At 42.8% G+C, this 20,184-nt stretch overlaps 1 protein-coding gene across 1 annotated transcript in view; it reads left to right on the forward strand.

Annotated features, from left to right (window-relative positions):
- NEK4 (NIMA related kinase 4) overlaps positions 1–19,016 on the forward strand; it is a 97,535-nt gene extending 78,519 nt beyond the window's left edge. The window contains exons 10-16 of the mRNA XM_073574305.1: positions 4,538–4,681; positions 4,807–4,876; positions 9,333–9,421; positions 10,895–10,989; positions 12,026–12,225; positions 12,827–12,960; positions 17,983–19,016. Of these exons, the coding sequence (XP_073430406.1) occupies positions 4,538–4,681; positions 4,807–4,876; positions 9,333–9,421; positions 10,895–10,989; positions 12,026–12,225; positions 12,827–12,960; positions 17,983–18,075 (825 nt within the window). The 3' untranslated portion in view covers positions 18,076–19,016. The remainder of the gene's footprint in view (positions 1–4,537; positions 4,682–4,806; positions 4,877–9,332; positions 9,422–10,894; positions 10,990–12,025; positions 12,226–12,826; positions 12,961–17,982) is intronic.
- Positions 19,017–20,184: the final 1,168 nt, after the last annotated feature.

Below are 20,184 nucleotides of genomic sequence, written 5' to 3' on the forward strand. Positions count from 1 at the left end.
TCCTTATTGACATACCGCAGCAGTGACGTGTTCCTTATTGACATGCCGCAGCAGTGACGTGTTCCTTATTGACGTGCCGCAGCAATGACTTGTTCCTTATTGACATGCCGCAGCAATGACTTGTTCCTTATTGACATGCCGCAGCAATGACTTGTTCCTTATTGACATACCGCAGCAGTGACTTGTTCCTTATTGCATTCCGCAGCAATGACTTGTTCCTTATTGACATGCCGCAGCAATGACTTGTTCCTTATTGACATGCCGCAGCAATGACTTGTTCCTTATTGACATACCGCAGCAGTGACTTGTTCCTTATTGCATTCCGCAGCAGTGACGTGTTCCTTATTGACATGCCGCTGCCATGACTTGTTCCTTATTGACATACCGCTGCAATTACTTGTTCCTTATTGACATACCACTGCAATGACGTGTTCCTAATGACATGTTCCTTATTGACATGCCGCAGCAATGACGTGTTCCTTATTGACATACCACTGCAATGACGTGTTCCTTATTGACATACCGCAGCAGTGACGTGTTCCTTATTGACATACCACTGCAATGACATGTTCCTAATGACATGTTCCTTATTGACATACCGCAGCAGTGACGTGATCCTTATTGACATGCCGCAGCAGTGACGTGTTCCTTATTGACATGCCGCAGCAATGACTTGTACCTTATTGACATGCCGCAGCAATGACTTGTTCCTTATTGACATGCCGCAGCAATGACTTGTTCCTTATTGACATGCCGCAGCAATGACTTGTTCCTTATTGACATGCCGCAGCAATGACTTGTTCCTTATTGACATGCCGCAGCAATGACTTGTTCCTTATTGACATACCGCAGCAGTGACTTGTTCCTTATTGCATTCCGCAGCAGTGACGTGTTCCTTATTGACATGCCGCTGCCATGACTTGTTCCTTATTGACATACCGCTGCAATTACTTGTTCCTTATTGACATACCACTGCAATGACGTGTTCCTAATGACATATTCCTTATTGACATGCCGCAGCAATGACGTGTTCCTTATTGACATACCACTGCAATGACGTGTTCCTTATTGACATACCGCAGCAATGACGTGTTCCTTATTGACATACCACTGCAATGACATGTTCCTAATGACATGTTCCTTATTGACATACCGCAGCAGTGACGTGATCCTTATTGACATGCCGCAGCAGTGACGTGTTCCTTATTGACATGCCGCAGCAATGACTTGTACCTTATTGACATGCCGCAGCAATGACTTGTTCCTTATTGACATGCCGCAGCAATGACTTGTTCCTTATTGACATGCCGCAGCAATGACTTGTTCCTTATTGACATACCGCAGCAGTGACTTGTTCCTTATTGCATTCCGCAGCAATGACTTGTTCCTTATTGACATGCCGCAGCAATGACTTGTTCCTTATTGACATGCCGCAGCAATGACTTGTTCCTTATTGACATACCGCAGCAGTGACTTGTTCCTTATTGCATTCCGCAGCAGTGACGTGTTCCTTATTGACATGCCGCTGCCATGACTTGTTCCTTATTGACATACCGCTGCAATTACTTGTTCCTTATTGACATACCACTGCAATGACGTGTTCCTAATGACATGTTCCTTATTGACATGCCGCAGCAATGACGTGTTCCTTATTGACATACCACTGCAATGACGTGTTCCTTATTGACATACCGCAGCAGTGACGTGTTCCTTATTGACATACCACTGCAATGACATGTTCCTAATGACATGTTCCTTATTGACATACCGCAGCAGTGACGTGATCCTTATTGACATGCCGCAGCAGTGACGTGTTCCTTATTGACATGCCGCAGCAATGACTTGTACCTTATTGACATGCCGCAGCAATGACTTGTTCCTTATTGACATGCCGCAGCAATGACTTGTTCCTTATTGACATGCCGCAGCAATGACTTGTTCCTTATTGACATACCGCAGCAGTGACTTGTTCCTTATTGCATTCCGCAGCAATGACTTGTTCCTTATTGACATGCCGCAGCAATGACGTGTTCCTTATTGCATTCCGCAGCAATGACTTGTTCCTTATTGACATGCCGCAGCAATGACTTGTTCCTTATTGACATGCCGCAGCAATGACTTGTTCCTTATTGACATGCCGCAGCAATGACTTGTTCCTTATTGACATACCGCAGCAGTGACTTGTTCCTTATTGACATACCGCAGCAGTGACTTGTTCCTTATTGCATTCCGCAGCAGTGACGTGTTCCTTATTGACATGCCGCTGCCATGACTTGTTCCTTATTGACATGCCGCAGCAATGACTTGTTCCTTATTGACATGCCGCAGCAATGACTTGTTCCTTATTGACATACCGCAGCAGTGACGTGTTCCTTATTGACATACCGCAGCAGTGACTTGTTCCTTATTGCATTCCGCAGCAGTGACGTGTTCCTTATTGACATGCCGCTGCCATGACTTGTTCCTTATTGACATACCGCTGCAATTACTTGTTCCTTATTGACATACCACTGCAGTGACGTGTTCCTAATGACATGTTCCTTATTGACATGCCGCAGCAATGACGTGTTCCTTATTGACATACCACTGCAATGACGTGTTCCTTATTGACATACCGCAGCAGTGACATGTTCCTTATTGACATACCACTGCAATGACATGTTCCTAATGACATGTTCCTTATTGACATACCGCAGCAGTGACGTGATCCTTATTGACATGCCGCAGCAGTGACGTGTTCCTTATTGACATGCCGCAGCAGTGACGTGTTCCTTATTGACATACAGTAGCAATGACTTATTCCTTATTGACATACCGCAGCAATGATGTGCTCCTTATTGACATACCGCAGCAGTGATGTGTTCCTTATTGACATACCCCTGCAATGATGTGTCACATATACAGTACATATATATAATCGCTAAAAGATAAGTGCTAAGCTCAGCCGATGTAGACTGATTGGCGGCAGCGGCGGAGACCAAGTGCTGGACCCGGGGAGAGTAAGTAAAGCACAGTTTGTTAGTTTTTTACCTAAGTAAGAATGTGGGCAGAAGGTTACTGAAAAAGGACAACTCCTTTTATTCACACCTTGGGCGCAGTGGATCAATCTCTGCTCTGGTATGGCTGATGGAGTGCAAGGGATGATAATGAAAAGACACCACAAAAGAATGCAGCCGTATTTACCAATACCAAGGCACAGGCAGGATGCAACAGACCCCATGATAAAGGCAGAGGCAACGTAGATGCAAAATGCTGGTGAAGCTACCACTCACACACCTACCATTCATGGAGGGGGGCGGCTGCCCAGTATTGTTAACCCCTTAACAACTAGGGCTATTTCAGTTTTTGAATTTCTGTTTTTTTGTTTCCCTTCCCAGAGCATTAACTTTTTTATGTTTTGGACAATATGGCCAAGTGAGAGGGTTTGTTTTTTGCGGGACATGTTGTACTTTTGAACGACACCATTGGTTTTAACATATCGTGTAGTGGAAAACGAGAACAAAATTCCCAGTGCGGTGAAATTGCAAAATAAAAAGGTCATTACGTCTACATAGACACCAAACATGTCTAGGTTCTTTTTTATTTTGGTGGTGAAAAAAAATCTAAAATCTGTTAAACAAAAAAAAAACAGGCGTCACTTTCCGAGACCTCTAGCGTCTCCATTTTTCGTGATCTGTGGCTGGGTGAGGGCTTATTTTTTGTGCGCTGAGCTGACGTTTTTATTGATACCATTTTGGTGTAAATACGATCTTTTGCTTGCACATTATTGCATTTTATTGCAATGTAGTGGAAGCAAAAAAAAAAACGTAATTCTGGCGGTTTTAATTTTTTTCTCGTTACGTCGTTTTGCAGTCGGGTTAATTCTTTTTTTAGATTGATAGATCGGGCGATTCTAAACACGGTGATACCAAATATGTGTATTTTTTATTGTGTTATTTTGAATGGGGTGAAAGGGGGTGATTTGATCTTTATATATATACACACTGTATATTCAGTGGGTGAAAAAAGTATTTAGTCAGCCACCAATTGTGCAAATTCTCCCACTTAAAAAGATGAGAGAGGCCTGTAATTGACATCATAGGACGATCACAACTATGAGAGTCAAAAGGAGAAAACAAATCCAGAAAATCACCTTGTCTGATTTGGCAAGATTTCAAATTTTGGTGGAAAATAAGTACCGTATTTGGCCAACTAAAAACATGCAAGATTTCTGGCTCTCACAGACCTGTAACTTCTTCTTTAAGAGGCTCCTCTGTCCTCCACTCATTACCTATAGAAATGGCATCTGTTTGAACTTGTTATCAGTATAAAAGACACCTGTTCCGATCACAAAGGGGCAGTCGGGGTCTTCCCTGAGGATGGGGTGGGGAGATTGTGGACTGCACACCCATTTCACATAATAGTTAGAATGATTGTTTCCTATGAAATATAACATTTTTGCTGATTAAAGAGAAATACAGATTTGCAATTTGGGAAAGGGACAGTACTAGTGAATCCAATGTTTTTGTGCCTGATGTGTTAGCTCTTATGTTCCTAGATTCCTGCAGTTTTCCCGAGACGGCTGCCTTCTCCTCCTGCCATAAAAGAGCGAGCTGCTCCAAAATCCCTCGGCAGTCCTGAAAGGAAGACCTCTGCTGCCCAACCAGGCTGTGGTTCCCAACCTAGCACTTCGCTATCTCAGGTGCGTAATGATTTCTTTCACTTTTAGAATGAACATGTAGTCTTGATTTTCAACAGGACTTCAGTGCGAAGTGATGAAAATAGTTATGTTTGTTATAACTTTGTTCTGCGTTTCTGTTTATAAAGGATCATCGGCCTTTGTCAGCAAGAGAAAGACGACGGCTAAAACATTCCCAAGAAGAAATATCAATATCTGGTGAGATATGTATCTATGACTATAATACAGTGTATTGTGGATTAGTGCATATGAATGCCATTGGGGCTGGGATGTAGGCCAAATTATGATCTGTACAGAGCGGTAACCTAAACAAAACTCAAAGGGGTTGTCCCAGGAATAAAAGTGCTGTTTAATCAATAGATAATGGAAAGTGAAAGTGAAGAACAATCGGATGTATCTCTCACCTTCCTCATGATCTGGGATACCCCACAAGGTGAGATTTTGTATGGTGCCCCAAACTGAGGTTGATTGACAGTCATTTTGCATTTCTTCCATTTTCTTACTATTGCACCAACAGTTGTCTCCTTCTCACCCAGCGTCTTACTAATAGTTTTGTAGCCCATTCCAGCTTTGTGCAGGTCTATGATCTTGTCTCTGACATACTTATAAAGCTCTTTGGTCCTGCCCATGTTTTAGAGGTTAGAGTCTGACTGATTGAGTCTGTGGACAGGAATCTTTTATAAAGGTGACTATGTAAGACAGCTGTCTTTAATGCAGGTAACGAGTTGATTTGGAGCGTCTAACAGTTTTGTAAGAGCCTGAACGCTTAATGGTTGGTAGGGGATTGAATACTTATTTCTCACTGCAAAATGCAAATAAATTTATATAACTTATACAGTGTGATTTTCTGGATTTTATTTTTGATATTCTATCTCTCAATGTTAAAAATAAATCTAGCCTTAAAATGATAGACTGTTCATGTCTTTATCAGTGGGAAAGCTTATAAAATCAGCAAGGGATCAAATACTTATTTCCCCCACTGTATTATCATTACTTACAGGAACAGGCAGGAAGGAGTAACACTGTAAGCATGGAATAGTCAGTGTCAGCAACATAGGTAGAGAATATCCAATTATCCTCCCCCCTTTCTTCTGTGGGATCAATAGAAAGAGCATCTGCCGACCAGCAGATGAAGCACCTCTACATTTCTTCCTGAGACAACCCCTTTAGGCTATGTGCACATGTAGCGATTTTTAAGCGTTTTTGCTGCGATTTTCGGCGCGAAAACGCTTAAAAATCGCGTACAGAACGCACGCCATGCATTCCTATGGTATTCCGCACATGCTGTGCTAATGCTGCGCTTTTTTCCGCGGCGGAATCGCATCGCGGAAAAAAATCGCAGCATGCTCATTCTTTTGTGCGGAATCGCAAAGAATTGCCGCGATTCCGCACCCATAGGAATGCATGAGAATCGCTTACTTCCCGCATGTGGCTATGCCCACCATGCGGGAAGTAAAGCGTCTCATGGGCGGTTGGTACCCACGGTGTGGAGGAGAGGAGACTGTCCTCCAGGCCCTGGGTACCATACCCCTGTAAAACAAAGAATAAAAAATAAAAAATCGGTGTATATTTACCTTCCGATGTCCCGCGCTGCATTCCCGGCCTAGCGTTCCCAGTAATGCCTTGCGGCAAGGCCCTGTAATGACGTGGTCTCGCGAGATCGCTATAGCAACGCGAGACTACGTCATCACAGGTCTCGCAAGGCATTACTGGGAACGCTGAGGCCCGGGAATGCAGCGCGGGACGCCGGAAGGTAAATATACCCCGATTTTTTATTTTTTTTTTTTAGCATTTTAACATCCTATCTTTTACTATTGATGCCGCATAGGCGGCCTCAATAGTAAAAACCTGGTCACACTTGTCAAACACTATGTTTGACGAGTGTGACCAACCTGTCAATCACTTTCCAAGCGATGCTTCAAATCGCTTGGAAAGTGCTTGAATAACGCACGCGAAAATCGCGGCAAAATCGCGATCAAAATCGCGCGGAAAAAAACGCGCTATTTCTGGGAAGGAGTCCGGTTTTTAGTGAGCGTTTTAAAACGCTACGTGTGCACATAGCCTTAAACTGCCATATTGAAAGGTCTTGAACACCCATACCGGATGCGGCTTAGTTTGGTTCTGACAAAGCAATGTTTTATTTGTATTTTTATTTTTATCATTTCTGCTGATGTAGTGCTATAAACAATTGGCAAAAGAACTTGTATTTTTATTAGCACCATTTTAATTTCAACATTTTTGGAGAAGGGTGGGTTTTGTTTTTCTATTTTTTGAACAATAAGAGCACATTTTTTTTCTACAATTATTTCTGTTTTGCTTCATGTTATTACATTGGTATTGTCACTCAGATAGCTCGGGTGCGCACAGTAGCTACAGCCTATGCTCAGGAGTTAAGTTCTAAGATCTCAGTCATCTTTCTCCAGTCCATTGACTTTTGTGCAGCAATTTAAAAAATGTTGCTGATGTAAAGTAGACACGTGGGAATTGTTATTAACTATTTTCTGTCACACAACTCTCTGATTTAAGGCTGTAAGAACTTCAAAAAATTGCAAAATTTTCAAAATTTTCATTATTTGCACAAACGCAAGTCATATCAAAGAAATGTTACCACTATCATGAAGTATAATAGGTCACGAAAAACGATCTCGGAATCAGTGGAAGCCTTCCAGAGTTATTACCTCTTATAGCGACAGTGCTCAGAATGGTAAAATTTGGCCTGGTCAGTAAGGTGAAAACAGACTTGGGGGTGTAGGGGTTAAAGACACATTTTTCTTTTTGCATTGACATTGATTTACAAAGTTGTAGGATGTGTAAGATAGCGCTTGTCTTTAAGGTCGGGGATACTCGCTTTGCAGCCAAATAACCACATCCGGCACGGGTTTTCCATAAGACAATAACAGTCCGTGTGGTTTATTCAGGCATCATAAACCCAAAGCAATAGAAAGTTCATATCAAACAGCATAGCGTCCATGACAGAGCTCCACTCTGTTAACCCTGTAGTGACACAGGTTATGCAACGTTCAATACACAGGCTTTCTAGCCTCACAGTTATCTCACCCCGTCAGGGTTACCTCATGGTTGCTTCACTACACTGCAGACGTCCATTCCCTCCTCTGGGAACTCTCAGACTCGTGCAGCCATTATACACAGCGTCCACACATGCTGTTAGGAAGGCAGCCACATCTTCCTCATTCGGTCTCACGTCAGCCCAGACGAGACCTTTCATACGGACCAACCAGGTCCAAGCATTCACTCATGTGACCTACCCTGGCCACCTTATATGGTCCGTAGCCACGCCCACCGGATCACATGGCTATGACCCCATCACAGGTCCTTCAATCATTCACACACATAAACGTTACTATGACATTCTAGATACCCGCCCCTAGGTGGGTTTGAAAGTAGCTGGTTCCGCCCGTCTCACCAGCTACAGTACCTGAGAAAAAGGGGGGGGGGGAATCCAAAATACAACTATGGGTGAAAAAATTGTATTACTTTATTAAATAGTGATGCAAGGTACAAAAATAACATGCTATAAGGCCATAAAAACATAAACAGCCAATAGGGACACAGAGGCCCATGAGGTCACCACTGCACTTAATTGTAGTAATAATTACACGCCTGACGAAGGTTTTCCGAAACGCGCATTGGGGCGGACCCAGGGACCCTCTGTTCACCATCTGCCACTGAGTCCATGTAATAATATATATCGTGCACACAGTTGTATATATGTACTTTTGATCTTTGCCTGTATTCACTGACTTGCAGCCTGGTTACCCATTAAGGGCAGTGTACTAGGTGTCATTTGCTACTAGGCTTTTCCGGCTGTATATTGTAACGTATACTACTGTTGTGTAATTAATAACTACAATTAAGTGCAGTGGTGACCTCATGGACCTCTGTGTCCCTATTGGCTGTTTATGTCTTTATGGCCTTATAGCATGTTATTTTTGTACCCTGCCTCACTATTTAATAAAGTAATACAATTTTTTGACCCATAGTTGTATTTCGGATTCCCCCCCCCCCCTTTTTCTCATGTAGCATATTACAACGGGTCAATTTTAAGTCCCTGGGTGTACATGTCGGTGATATGTCATTGAATGCTATACCTATAGTGTTTTATATACCTCTTCCACATGTCACATATACCAGGTTCCGCTACCCTTCCTATTCTTCAGCTACAGTACCTGGAAAGCTCTCCCTGACACAGTGTAACGAAAGCTCAGCAGTACCTCTGCTGATCAACACACACATTCAAGCTTCCATCCCAAGGCCACCTACCTTGGGATACATAACGATCGTTCAGCATCCTGCCACTCATCCTCTCTCCTGGGACACCCACACAGCGCCCCCTAGCGGACACAGTGGTCACTACACCACAGATGGTTTGTAGTTCTCGTTGGTGTGAGGTAGAGGTACATTTGATTTTTCAGTCCTTTTTATTCAATTTTGTAGCACACAAATAGCAATTTAGGCTTTTTATTTTTACACTGTTCAAAAAAGGTGTTGACTTTATGAGATAAATCATTATGGATCTGGGAAGCTAAATGTCATTTTTATGGAACATGCAAACCTAATATTCAGTGTCTTTACTTTTACATCTATTGTCATCGACTCTGTCATGTTTCTCTCCCGTGTTTTCCTGTCTCTCCAGCACCATCCGTCAGAACACATTCTGCCCAAGCTGTTGAGAGAGGTCCAGCAATAAATCCTGTCTGTCAGTCTTTGCCAAGTCTACATGAGGTGAGTTCTGCCATTGGTGAAATGGTGATGGAAAGGTAACAACCTGAAGAAGTTTACATATTTTTCTAAGTTACTTTGTTCCTTGCATTGCTTGTAAATGCTACTTGAAGTGATGATCTACTACTGGCTGCAGAGCCTGAAGATGAGTATCAATTTTTTTTATCACCTTCCAGGGCCTGTTGATAAATGGTTGGCAAGTAATGGACAACCCCTTTAAGTAATATCTTTGGTTTTCTTCACCAGTTCAGTTCATACACATTTAAAGGGCTTGTCCAGGTTTGGGGTTCAAGTGTGCAGTCACTCTATATGACTGCAGACATGTGAATCCTCACAGCGCACAGTGAGCACGCTGTCAGGATTCTCTGGGAACAGGTGGGCATATTACCACAAGTATGTGATCTGCTTAGATGTGGTCACTTGTTGACTAGACGTGCACGGCCTTGCTTAATACAAATGTATTAAGCAAGGCTGGACACGTCTAGTTGGAATGTGGCTGGATGGATGCAAATCATATACTTGGGGTTACATGACCACCTGCTCTCAGCACTGGAGAACCTGAACAGCACACGATGTGAAGAGTCCCAAGTCTGCTGTCACACTTTGCCAGAATTGATCAGTCATTATCAAAATTCTTGATTCTCCTGTAAAATATGTATTCAGTGAAGACAGACTTTCCCACTACTGAGACCAGTGATGGCAGCTGCTATGAATGCAGGTCTATCTAAAGTGAGGTATTGCTCCTTCTAATTATCCCCTGCATCTCGGGATCGGAGGGATTCTCGCTTTAGCCTTAAAGGGTGATTCCCATCTTTGCCTTTCATGGTTATAATGGGAATTACTGCTTCTGGGTCCCGGGCATTAGAGACAGTGCTACAAAATGTTCCATTGACATTACATTTTTACACAGAGATTTTTTTTTTTAAGGGAACCTGTCACCAGATAAAATGCTATTAATCTGCAGGTTGATAACGTTATTATGCTGGCTAGTGCCTGGATGTAGCCTAACACTGCCGGGAGAAAATGAACGAAATTCTCCCCAGTAGTGTTCCCGTTTCAGACATGGGACGGCACTGACGCCGGCCAGCCACAGTTATAAAGCTATTAACCTGCAGGTAACCCCATAGCTGCAGGTTAATGGTGGTTTTTTTTTGTTTGTTTGTTTTTTTCACATGGACAACCCTCTTTTCTCCTTCGTCTCATTGGGGGACACAGAGACTGTGTTTTTGCTGTGTCCCCCAATGAGCGTCTCGGAGAAAAGGATTTTACGGTGAGTACTCACAAAAATCCATGTTTCTCCTTCGTCTCATTGGGGGACACAGCAAAAACACAGTCTCTGTGTCCCCCAATGAGCGTCTCGGAGAAAAGGATTTTACGGTGAGTACTCACAAAAATCCATGTGTCTATGAGGAAGCAAGTTCTAACCATATTATTTCTTGTACCTTCCCTTTGGCATTTCCTGTTCTGTATATAAAGGAAAGGCGACATTCTACACACGGGCTTTATGTTGAGAGTGATCTAAGCTCCTCTACGAATTCCACGGACAAGTCTGATGGAGATTGTAGAGAAAGGTAATTATTGCGAAGCATGACTGAACGGTAATGAACATTCAGTATTGAGCAATGAAAATGTGAAATTCTCTTAGACCTGATGAGTCTGGTGTACTTACTCTGAAAATCCATATACGGATAACTGGATAATCTTTTTTGAAAGTTTTTAAATGCCACGGAAGACTGAGAGTTCATAAGTCCAAGTATGTTCATGGGCTAAACTCAATCTCCATTCCCCAGTCTCAATCTTCTGCTGGACTCAAACTTTGAAAAAGGTTTATACAGCCATCCTGACATGGATTTATATAGCCAGGAAGCCAGTCTCCTCAGGTCTGTGATCTGTTTAATAATGCATGCATTTTGTGAGATGTGTTAACGGATCCGATCCAGGCAGGATTTGAGATATTTTTTTTTAGCAGCCACATGGACCATAGATAGTAATAGTCTGGAGATGACTCATTGTCTTTTTTTGGAAGTTTTCTAATTCTGTTCTGTGACCTATGAAGGAAGGGGGAGGAGGTGAGCTGTGACGGTCACCTATGATGTATGGTAGATCTTGGGTCATCTACGGTGTATAGTAGTATTACATGTCATTGTAATCTTGCCTGTGATGATAATGAGACTGCTGAAAAGTGATCAGCCTAATATCAGATTAAGTGAAAAGAGTGAAACATGCAAGATTACAAAATTTTTGTTATATAAATAAGTAGCAAAGTTTACAAATTTTTTGAAAAAGAAATTCAACATAATGTGTTTTGAACAGTTCATTAATGGGGCAGACTTACAAAGCTACGTGCATGTTTGTAACTTGTTACCTTCGGCAAGAAAACCAGCTGAGACCAAGCTCTTGTATTCTCACGTTTGTCAGTGGTGGTCTGCTGGATGGACCCTTGAAATAGAAATACAAGATGTGCACAATTGATATGTCATAAATATAACATTAAGCATGTGTATAACTGTAAACCGCTATAGAAATCGCATCCAGGTGGCGAAAATGAAATGTATCGGCGTGCCTTAGCCTGACATTGTCATAGTGGAATTTTTTTTTTCTTTATAGAAAAGACTCCGATTCTGGAGAAATGAACGATCTTGTAAATCTAATGACACAAACGTTACACATGGAGAAAGACAACATTCAGATGCCACCGGCTGCTTTTAAGGAATTCAGACTCAACAAGCGATACAGAGACACATTAATGTTACATGGAAGGGCACCGGAGGAGCAAGAAGATATCAGCTTTCAAGACTTAGCACCAGGTGGGATTGGTGGTAATTAATAACATACTTGCACACAAGGAGTAGAGCCGCAGGTCGGGAACCACAGCACTACCAACTATACATAAAGTTAACTTTACATTTCCCAACACGTATAGGAAATAAACCAGTGATACATAAAGATGACTTTACATGTCCCAAGACGTATAGGAAATAAACCGGTGATATTTTGTCCAATCGATCGATTAAATAATCAGGAATATTTTTTTATTTTTTTTCAAGAACAGCCCAGCATATACTAAAATTCAAAAATAACCTTTTACCAATCATCAGCCGCTCCTCTTCCAGCGATGATGGACTCCAGTGATTGGCTGCAGTGGTCGCATTATCCATTCAAGATAGAGAGGAGGCATGGAGACCGGTGGGGGACCCTGGTAGTTGTTGAAGAGGAGCCAGGAGCGGATTATCATTTTAGAGCTGTTTTTGAAAACGACAAATTAGGGCTGGACAGGGAAAACCCTTTTAATTGGCGATAAGGCAGTTTCGGATTTGTAGCACCGTGTTTTATAACTTGTAAAATCAAAGACTCAATTGTCCATTAGAAGTTTGGTGACATTAGACATTTTTATGTTGTTTCGTTTAGATAATTTAACAGTCCAAGAAAAATTCCGTAGAATGATTGAAGCGCTGAGGACTGATGTTCTTCAGGGACTGGGAGTTAAAGTCCTAGAGGAAGCGTACAACATCATGGATGAGGAGGATGATCATCTGAAAGAGGTACGCGAGTGACAGAGTTCAACATAATGATACTAAAGTGAATTGTCACATCACAGGATTTGTTCTTAGTGAAACTGTGACTTCATATTATATAATGTATGATGTCCAGTGACTTGCAAACGATTCACACCTTCCTCCCCTTGGCATTTTTCATGCTTTGCTACCTCACAATCTAGAATGTCACTGTACGTTTGAGGGTTTGCATCATTTCATCTAAAGAACATTCCTACAACTGTGTGTATTTGGTTTTCTTTTTAATGTGAAGAAAATAACAAATAGGACAAAATAACTGAAAACTTCAATGTACATATAACTATTCACCCCCCCTTAAATTCAGTACTTTGTAGAGCCTCCTTTTGCTGCAAATACAGCTGCAAGTCACTTTGGATAGGTCTCTATGAGCTTTCCACATCTTGCCACTGGGATTTTTGTCCATTCCTCAAGGCAAAACTGCTCCAGCGCCTTCAAGTAAGATGGTTTCCTTTGGGGAACAGCAATCTTCCAGTCTGACCACAGATTCTCAATTGGATTAAGGTCTGGGCTGTGACTAGGCCACTCCAAAACATTTGCACGTTTCCCCTTAAACCACTCGAGTGTTGCTTTAGCAGTATGCTTTAGGTCATTGTCTTGCTGGAAGGTGAACCTCCATCCCAGTCTCCAATCACTGACAGACTGAGGCTGGGTTCACACGTGGCGGAATTTCCGTGGAAGTTACTGCGAGAATTCCGGAATTGCATTCCACAGGAAAATCGCATTTTAAATTCCCGCAGAAAAACTAGCGATTTGCAAGCGTAATTAGCTTGCAGAATGTTAGCGTTTTCCAAGCGATCTGTAGCATCTCTCGGAGAACTGATTGACAGGTTGGTCACACTCGTCAAACACAGTGAACCAACTTTTTTACTATTGAGACTGCCTATACAGCATCAGTAGTAAAAAGATCTACTGTTAAAAATAATAAAAAAAAGAAAAAATCGTGTTATATTCACCTTCCGACGTCCTGCGCAGCGTCCCCAGGCCTCCGCGATGCTCCGGCAGGTCCCGTTCCCAGTGATGCATTGCAGCAATGACCTTTGATAACGTCACAGTCTTGCAAGACTGCTACAGGTATCGCATCACTGGGAACGGAACCTGCCGCGTGTATTGCTGAAGCCTGGGGACGCTGCGCGGGACATCGGAAGGTGAATATAACACGATTTTTCTATTTTAATTCAATTTTTTACAGGGATATGGTGCCCAGAGCCCGGAGGACAGTCTCCTCTCCTCCGGACCGTGGGTACCAACCGCAAATGTTCTGCTTACTTTTCGCATGGTGTGCACAGCCACATGCGGAAAGTAAGCAGAACAATGCATTCCTATGTGGGTGAATCGCCGCGATTCTGCAAATTAATGAGCATGCTGCAGATTTTTCCACGATGCGATTCCGCCTCTGGAAAATCTGCAGCATTAGCACAGCATGCGGAATCCCATAGGATTGCATGGGATGCTTTTTTTTGCGTTTTTGTGGTAAAAACCGCAGTGAAAAAACCTGAACGTGTGAGCACAGCCTGAAACTGGTTTTGATCAGGAATATCCCTGTATTTCGCACCATCCATCTTCCCCCTCGACTCGGGGTAATTGTTTGCACCAGAAATTTTTAGGGGCGTCATAGGAAAAGGGGGTGAATACATATGAACATTCCAATTTTTAGTTATTTGATCACATAATATTGAATTTTTGCCTGTATTTTTCTCACATCACTATTAGACTATTTAGTGCTGATGCCTCACACACCCAAATCGGATTACAAAAATATTTAAACACAGGTTGCAATGTAACAAAATAGGTATAAAGCCAAAGAGGGTGAATACTTTCGCAAGCGTGTGTGTGTGTTGATCATACTTTAAATACTGACCGATGATGACCAAGTGCTGAGACACCAACAATTGTTGAAATGATGAGGCAGCATATATATTACCGTATATACTCGCGTATAAGCCACAATTTTCAGCCCATTTTTTTGGGCTGAAAGTCCCCCTCTCGGCTTATACGTGAGTCACATAGCCAGGGGGTCAGCGGGGGTGTCAGATCATACTTATCCCCCCTGACTCGTCTCTGCAGCTCCCCTGCTTGTCCCACGGTCTCCCTTCCTTCAGCAGTCCTGTGGTACCGCTCATTAAACTCATGAATATGCGCATATTCATGCGTTTAATGAGCGGTACCACGTGACCGCTGAAGGAAGGAAGGGAGAACGGGGCTGCAGAGACCACGCCATGAGGGGGTAAGTATAAGCAATATTCACCTGTCCCGGGTCCATCGCTGCTCGCCACTGTCTGCTGCGTCCTCTGTGACATTCAGCCAGCAGAGGGCACGGTGACATGGTCAGTAGGCGCCGCGCCCTCTGCTACCTGACATCACTGACAGAGGACGCGCAGACAGTGGCGAGCAGCGATAGACCCGGGACAGGTAAATATCTCAGGTGCTGGGTCCTGAGCCAGTGGCGACACCTGGCCCCCATAGCTCGGCGCTGTCGCCCCGCCTGCTCAGGACCCGACACCTGGCCCCCCAGGGATGACAGGTGAGTATGTTATTTTATTTATTTTTTTCTGCAGCAATATATGGGGGCATAATCTATGGAGCATCTTATGAGGGCATAATCTATGGAGCATCTTATGGGGGTAGCATATGGGGGTATAATCTATGGAGCATCTTATGGGGGGCAGCATATGGGGGTATAATCTATGGAGCATCTTATGGGGCAGCATATGGGGGCATAATCTATGGAGCATCTTATGGGGGAAGCATATCGGGCATTATCTATGGAGCATCTTATGAGGGCATAATCTATGGAGCATCTTATGGGGGTAGCATATGGGGGTATAATCTATGGAGCATATTATGGGGGCAGCATATGGGGGTATAATCTATGGAGCATCTTATGGGGCAGCATATGGGGGCATTATCTATGGAGCATCTTATGAGGGCATAATCTATGGAGCATCTTATGGGGCAGCATATGGGGGTATAATCTATGGAGCATCTTATGGGGCAGCATATGGGGGCATAATCTATGGAGCATCTTATGGGGGCAGCATATGGGGCATAATCTATGGAGCATTTTATGGGGCCATAACCTTTATGGGGCAGCATATGGGGCATATTATTCTATGGAGCATCTTACGGGGCCATTATTAACCTTTGTGCAGCATTATATGGGGTGTATTTTGTATGGAGCATCTTATGGGGCCATCATGAACTGTATGGAGCATTATATGGGGCTCCTGATTCAATATGGGTATTCAAAAACATTTAACCTACTGATGTCTCAATTAATTTTACTTTTATTGGTATCTATTTTTAGTTTTGAAATTTACCTGTAGCTGCTGCATTTTCCACCCTAGGTTTATACGCGAGTCAATAAGTTTTCACAGTTTTTTGTGGCAAAATTAGGGGGGTCGGCTTATACTCGGGTTGGCTTATACACGAGTATATACGGTAAGTTTAATCTTAATACATTATTGGCTGTGTATTTCTTGTACTGAGCACTTTTCCTAAGAATCTGAATGATTAAGTGTATTTCGACTTAATGCATTTGCTCAGCTGAGCTCTTGTACCCCTTCAGATTAACAGTTTTTGGTGTTTCGGCACCTGGTCATCATGTGTTAATATTTATGATCTACATTAGCATAGGAAACTTATATGCACAGCAAAATCAAGAGATGCCTATACAAATAAATGTATGAAGCTCAAACCATCCCCTGATGAAGCTTGATGTGAAACACACATTGGGTTCATTTCCTTCATAGGTGAGGTCTACTGATACCACTGAGTGTGTACTTTATTATATGTGACCCCTTCTCTTTTTTACAATGTTTGCCTGGAAGCATTGAGTATCCTTGGCCTTTAGAGTTGCTTACATTGGGTGACCGATGAAAATAAACTCTGTGTTCCTCATTGAAAACCCAAGAAAAGAGGATTTTTACCATATAATCCCTTGTAGCCTTCATTGAGGTTCACAGCACATGGTTTCCTGTGTCCCCCAGTGAGAATTTTTCTTCTTCCTCAACAGAATCTGAGCCATTCTGCAGTAACTGGCAGTGGCCACTACATATGGAATGGAGCTGTTCAGCTTAATGTGTTTACATACGACTACTGCTGGATCTAAGATCAGCTGATCAGTGAGGGTGTTGAGTGTTGGCCCCACCATTCTAATATTGGCCTAACTGTAGAATAGATCATCCGTATCTCATCATAAGACAACCCCTTTAACTAGATTACAGCTTAGCTGAAATATTGAAGTAGAGCATAAAACAGCCCAGACAATGTAAACTCACATTTAAAATTGTTGACAAATTTTTCAATGGCCCCAAAAGAAGAAAAGCCCAGCGTGGCCTTTAAAACCTTGACAATGGAGTGATGAGACAAAGATGTCATTTTATTACTCTTTCTAAAAAATGTAATAGATGCACAGCAAAATAAAATTAACATTTTATGGAGTACGCAATCACCCATTCAAGGGAATCTGTCAGCAGGTTTTTTCTATTTAATCTGAGAGCAGCATAATGTACGGGCAGAAAGCCTGATTCCAGCGATGTGTCACTTGCTCAGCAGCTTGCTGTAGTTTCAATACAATCAGTGTTTTATCAGCACAAGATTATTACTGCAGGACTAGGTGTCGCGTGCCAGGCAGTCCATCTGATTTGTTTAACCATTCCCCCACCACTGATTGGCTGCTTGCTGACAATATACACAGGAAGCTGCCAATCAGTGGTGTGGGCGGGGTTATACACAGCTCAACATTCTGAGCAGAGAAAACAGGGATTTTATCAAAACTGCACCAAGCAGCCCAGTAAGTGACACATAGGTGGAGTCAGGGTCTCTGCCCCTACATTATGCGGCTCTCAGATTCCATAGCAATAACTTCCTGACAGATTCATTTTAAAACACTTGCAGCTGTTCATACCTGTCAGTTTTAAGTTTTTACTTTCAACCACAAATATAAAAATGTTTAACGCTTACATTTCTTTTTTTTTTTTTTCCTTTCAGTCGCATTTGCAGAAACTCTTGGGAGAGAAGTACAGCAGTTACAACCTGAAAATTCGCCAACTCAAGTTTTTTGAAGAGAATTCAAAATTTTAAGTGAATTGTGATAGGTCAATTCTTCAGACCGAACGTTTTTACACATTGTCATTTTTATGCTTTAGAGTAGGTCATTTCCTCCTTCTACTGAGGGAATGTTAATGGCAATATATTTTCATATTGTCAGATTTTATCCAGAGGATTTTACAAGTGATGGTGTAAAGTGTGAGTGCATGTGGCTAACCCTGTCATTGTCTTTTCACCTGTAAAAGAAGAAACATTGTCACCGTTTTAAAACGTCATTTTCTATATGTTATAGAACATTAAGGCTGTGTGCACACGCTGCGGATTAGGTGCGGATTCATCCGCGCGGATTTTGTAAAATCCGCAGGTGAAACCGCAGGTCAAAATACCTGCGGTTTTACCTGCGGATTGCTCTGCGGTTTTGCCCTGCGGTTTTTCATCTCCTCAATAGAGGAGATGGCAAACCGCAGGAGAATCCGCAGAAAGAATTGACATGTCAATTCTTTCTGCGGATTGAAAACCGCAGATAATCCGCGCGGAAAATTCCGCACCGTCTGCACTGCGGTTTTTGATTCCCATAGGGAATCATGGTACTGTACACCGCAGCAGAAACTGCTGCGGGTCCGCAGCGGCCAAAACCGCTGCGGAACCGCAGCAAAATCCGCAGCGTGTGCACACAGCCTTAAATGGTTGTAACCCACTTTGCACTTCTAGTCTGTGGCCACCTAGGTGGTTATTATCTATTTCCTTTTATATATTATTTGGTAGTGTTTATAAAGTTTTTTTGTGCCATCTGAAAAAAGCCTGTGAACGTGTGACGCCATATTTCAGGGTCTGAATATAGACTACAATGCCGGAGTGACCTCACGTTTCCTGACTTGATCTTACCTCTTTTATGCTTAGGAGCTGGTATTGTGATATGAGCTTGGTGCTTGTCTCACCCACGTCTAAAATTGACTAAAAGCCTTGTTCCTACATCTATGTTTTTTGCGTCTAAATGAGGCCTAAAGCTATTTAATGGATACCTCATTGTTTAACATGCTAATGTGACCCATTACTTACGCCTGTGTTTAGAGGTACCTCTGCATTAGGCTTCATTCACCCATTGGTTACGCCTGTGTTTAGAGGTACCTCTGCATTAGGCCTCATTCACCCATTGGTTACGCCTGTGTTTAGAGGTACCTCTGCATTAGGCTTCATTCACCCATTGCTTACGCCTGTGTTTAGAGGTACCTCTGCATTAGGCTTCATTCACCCATTGGTTACGCCTGTGTTTAGAGGTACCTCTGCATTAGGCTTCATTCACCCATTGGTTACGCCTGTGTTTAGAGGTACCTCTGCATTAGGCTTCATTCACCCATTGGTTACGCCTGTGTTTAGAGGTACCTCTGCATTAGGCCTCATTCACCCATTGGTTACGCCTGTGTTTAGAGGTACCTCTGCATTAGGCTTCATTCACCCATTGCTTACGCCTGTGTTTAGAGGTACCTCTGCATTAGGCTTCATTCACCCATTGCTTACGCCTGTGTTTAGAGGTACCTCTGCATTAGGCTTCATTCACCCATTGGTTACGCCTGTGTTTAGAGGTACCTCTGCATTAGGCTTCATTCACCCATTGGTTACGCCTGTGTTTAGAGGTACCTCTGCATTAGGCTTCATTCACCCATTGCTTACGCCTGTGTTTAGAGGTACCTCTGCATTAGGCTTCATTCACCCATTGCTTACGCCTGTGTTTAGAGGTACCTCTGCATTAGGCTTCATTCACCCATTGGTTACGCCTGTGTTTAGAGGTACCTCTGCATTAGGCTTCATTCACCCATTGCTTACGCCTGTGTTTAGAGGTACCTCTGCATTAGGCTTCATTCACCCATTGCTTACGCCTGTGTTTAGAGGTACCTCTGCATTAGGCTTCATTCACCCATTGGTTACGCCTGTGTTTAGAGGTACCTCTGCATTAGGCTTCATTCACCCATTGGTTACGCCTGTGTTTAGAGGTACCTCTGCATTAGGCTTCATTCACCCATTGGTTACGCCTGTGTTTAGAGGTACCTCTGCATTAGGCCTCATTCACCCATTGCTTACACCTGTGTTTAGAGGTACCTCTGCATTAGGCTTCATTCACCCATTGGTTACGCCTGTGTTTAG

The sequence above is a fragment of the Dendrobates tinctorius genome, unplaced genomic scaffold (genome assembly GCF_039654945.1).
Source record: "Dendrobates tinctorius isolate UK_male_01 unplaced genomic scaffold, ASM3965494v1 ptg000038l, whole genome shotgun sequence".
NCBI classification, from domain to species: Eukaryota; Metazoa; Chordata; class Amphibia; order Anura; family Dendrobatidae; genus Dendrobates; species Dendrobates tinctorius.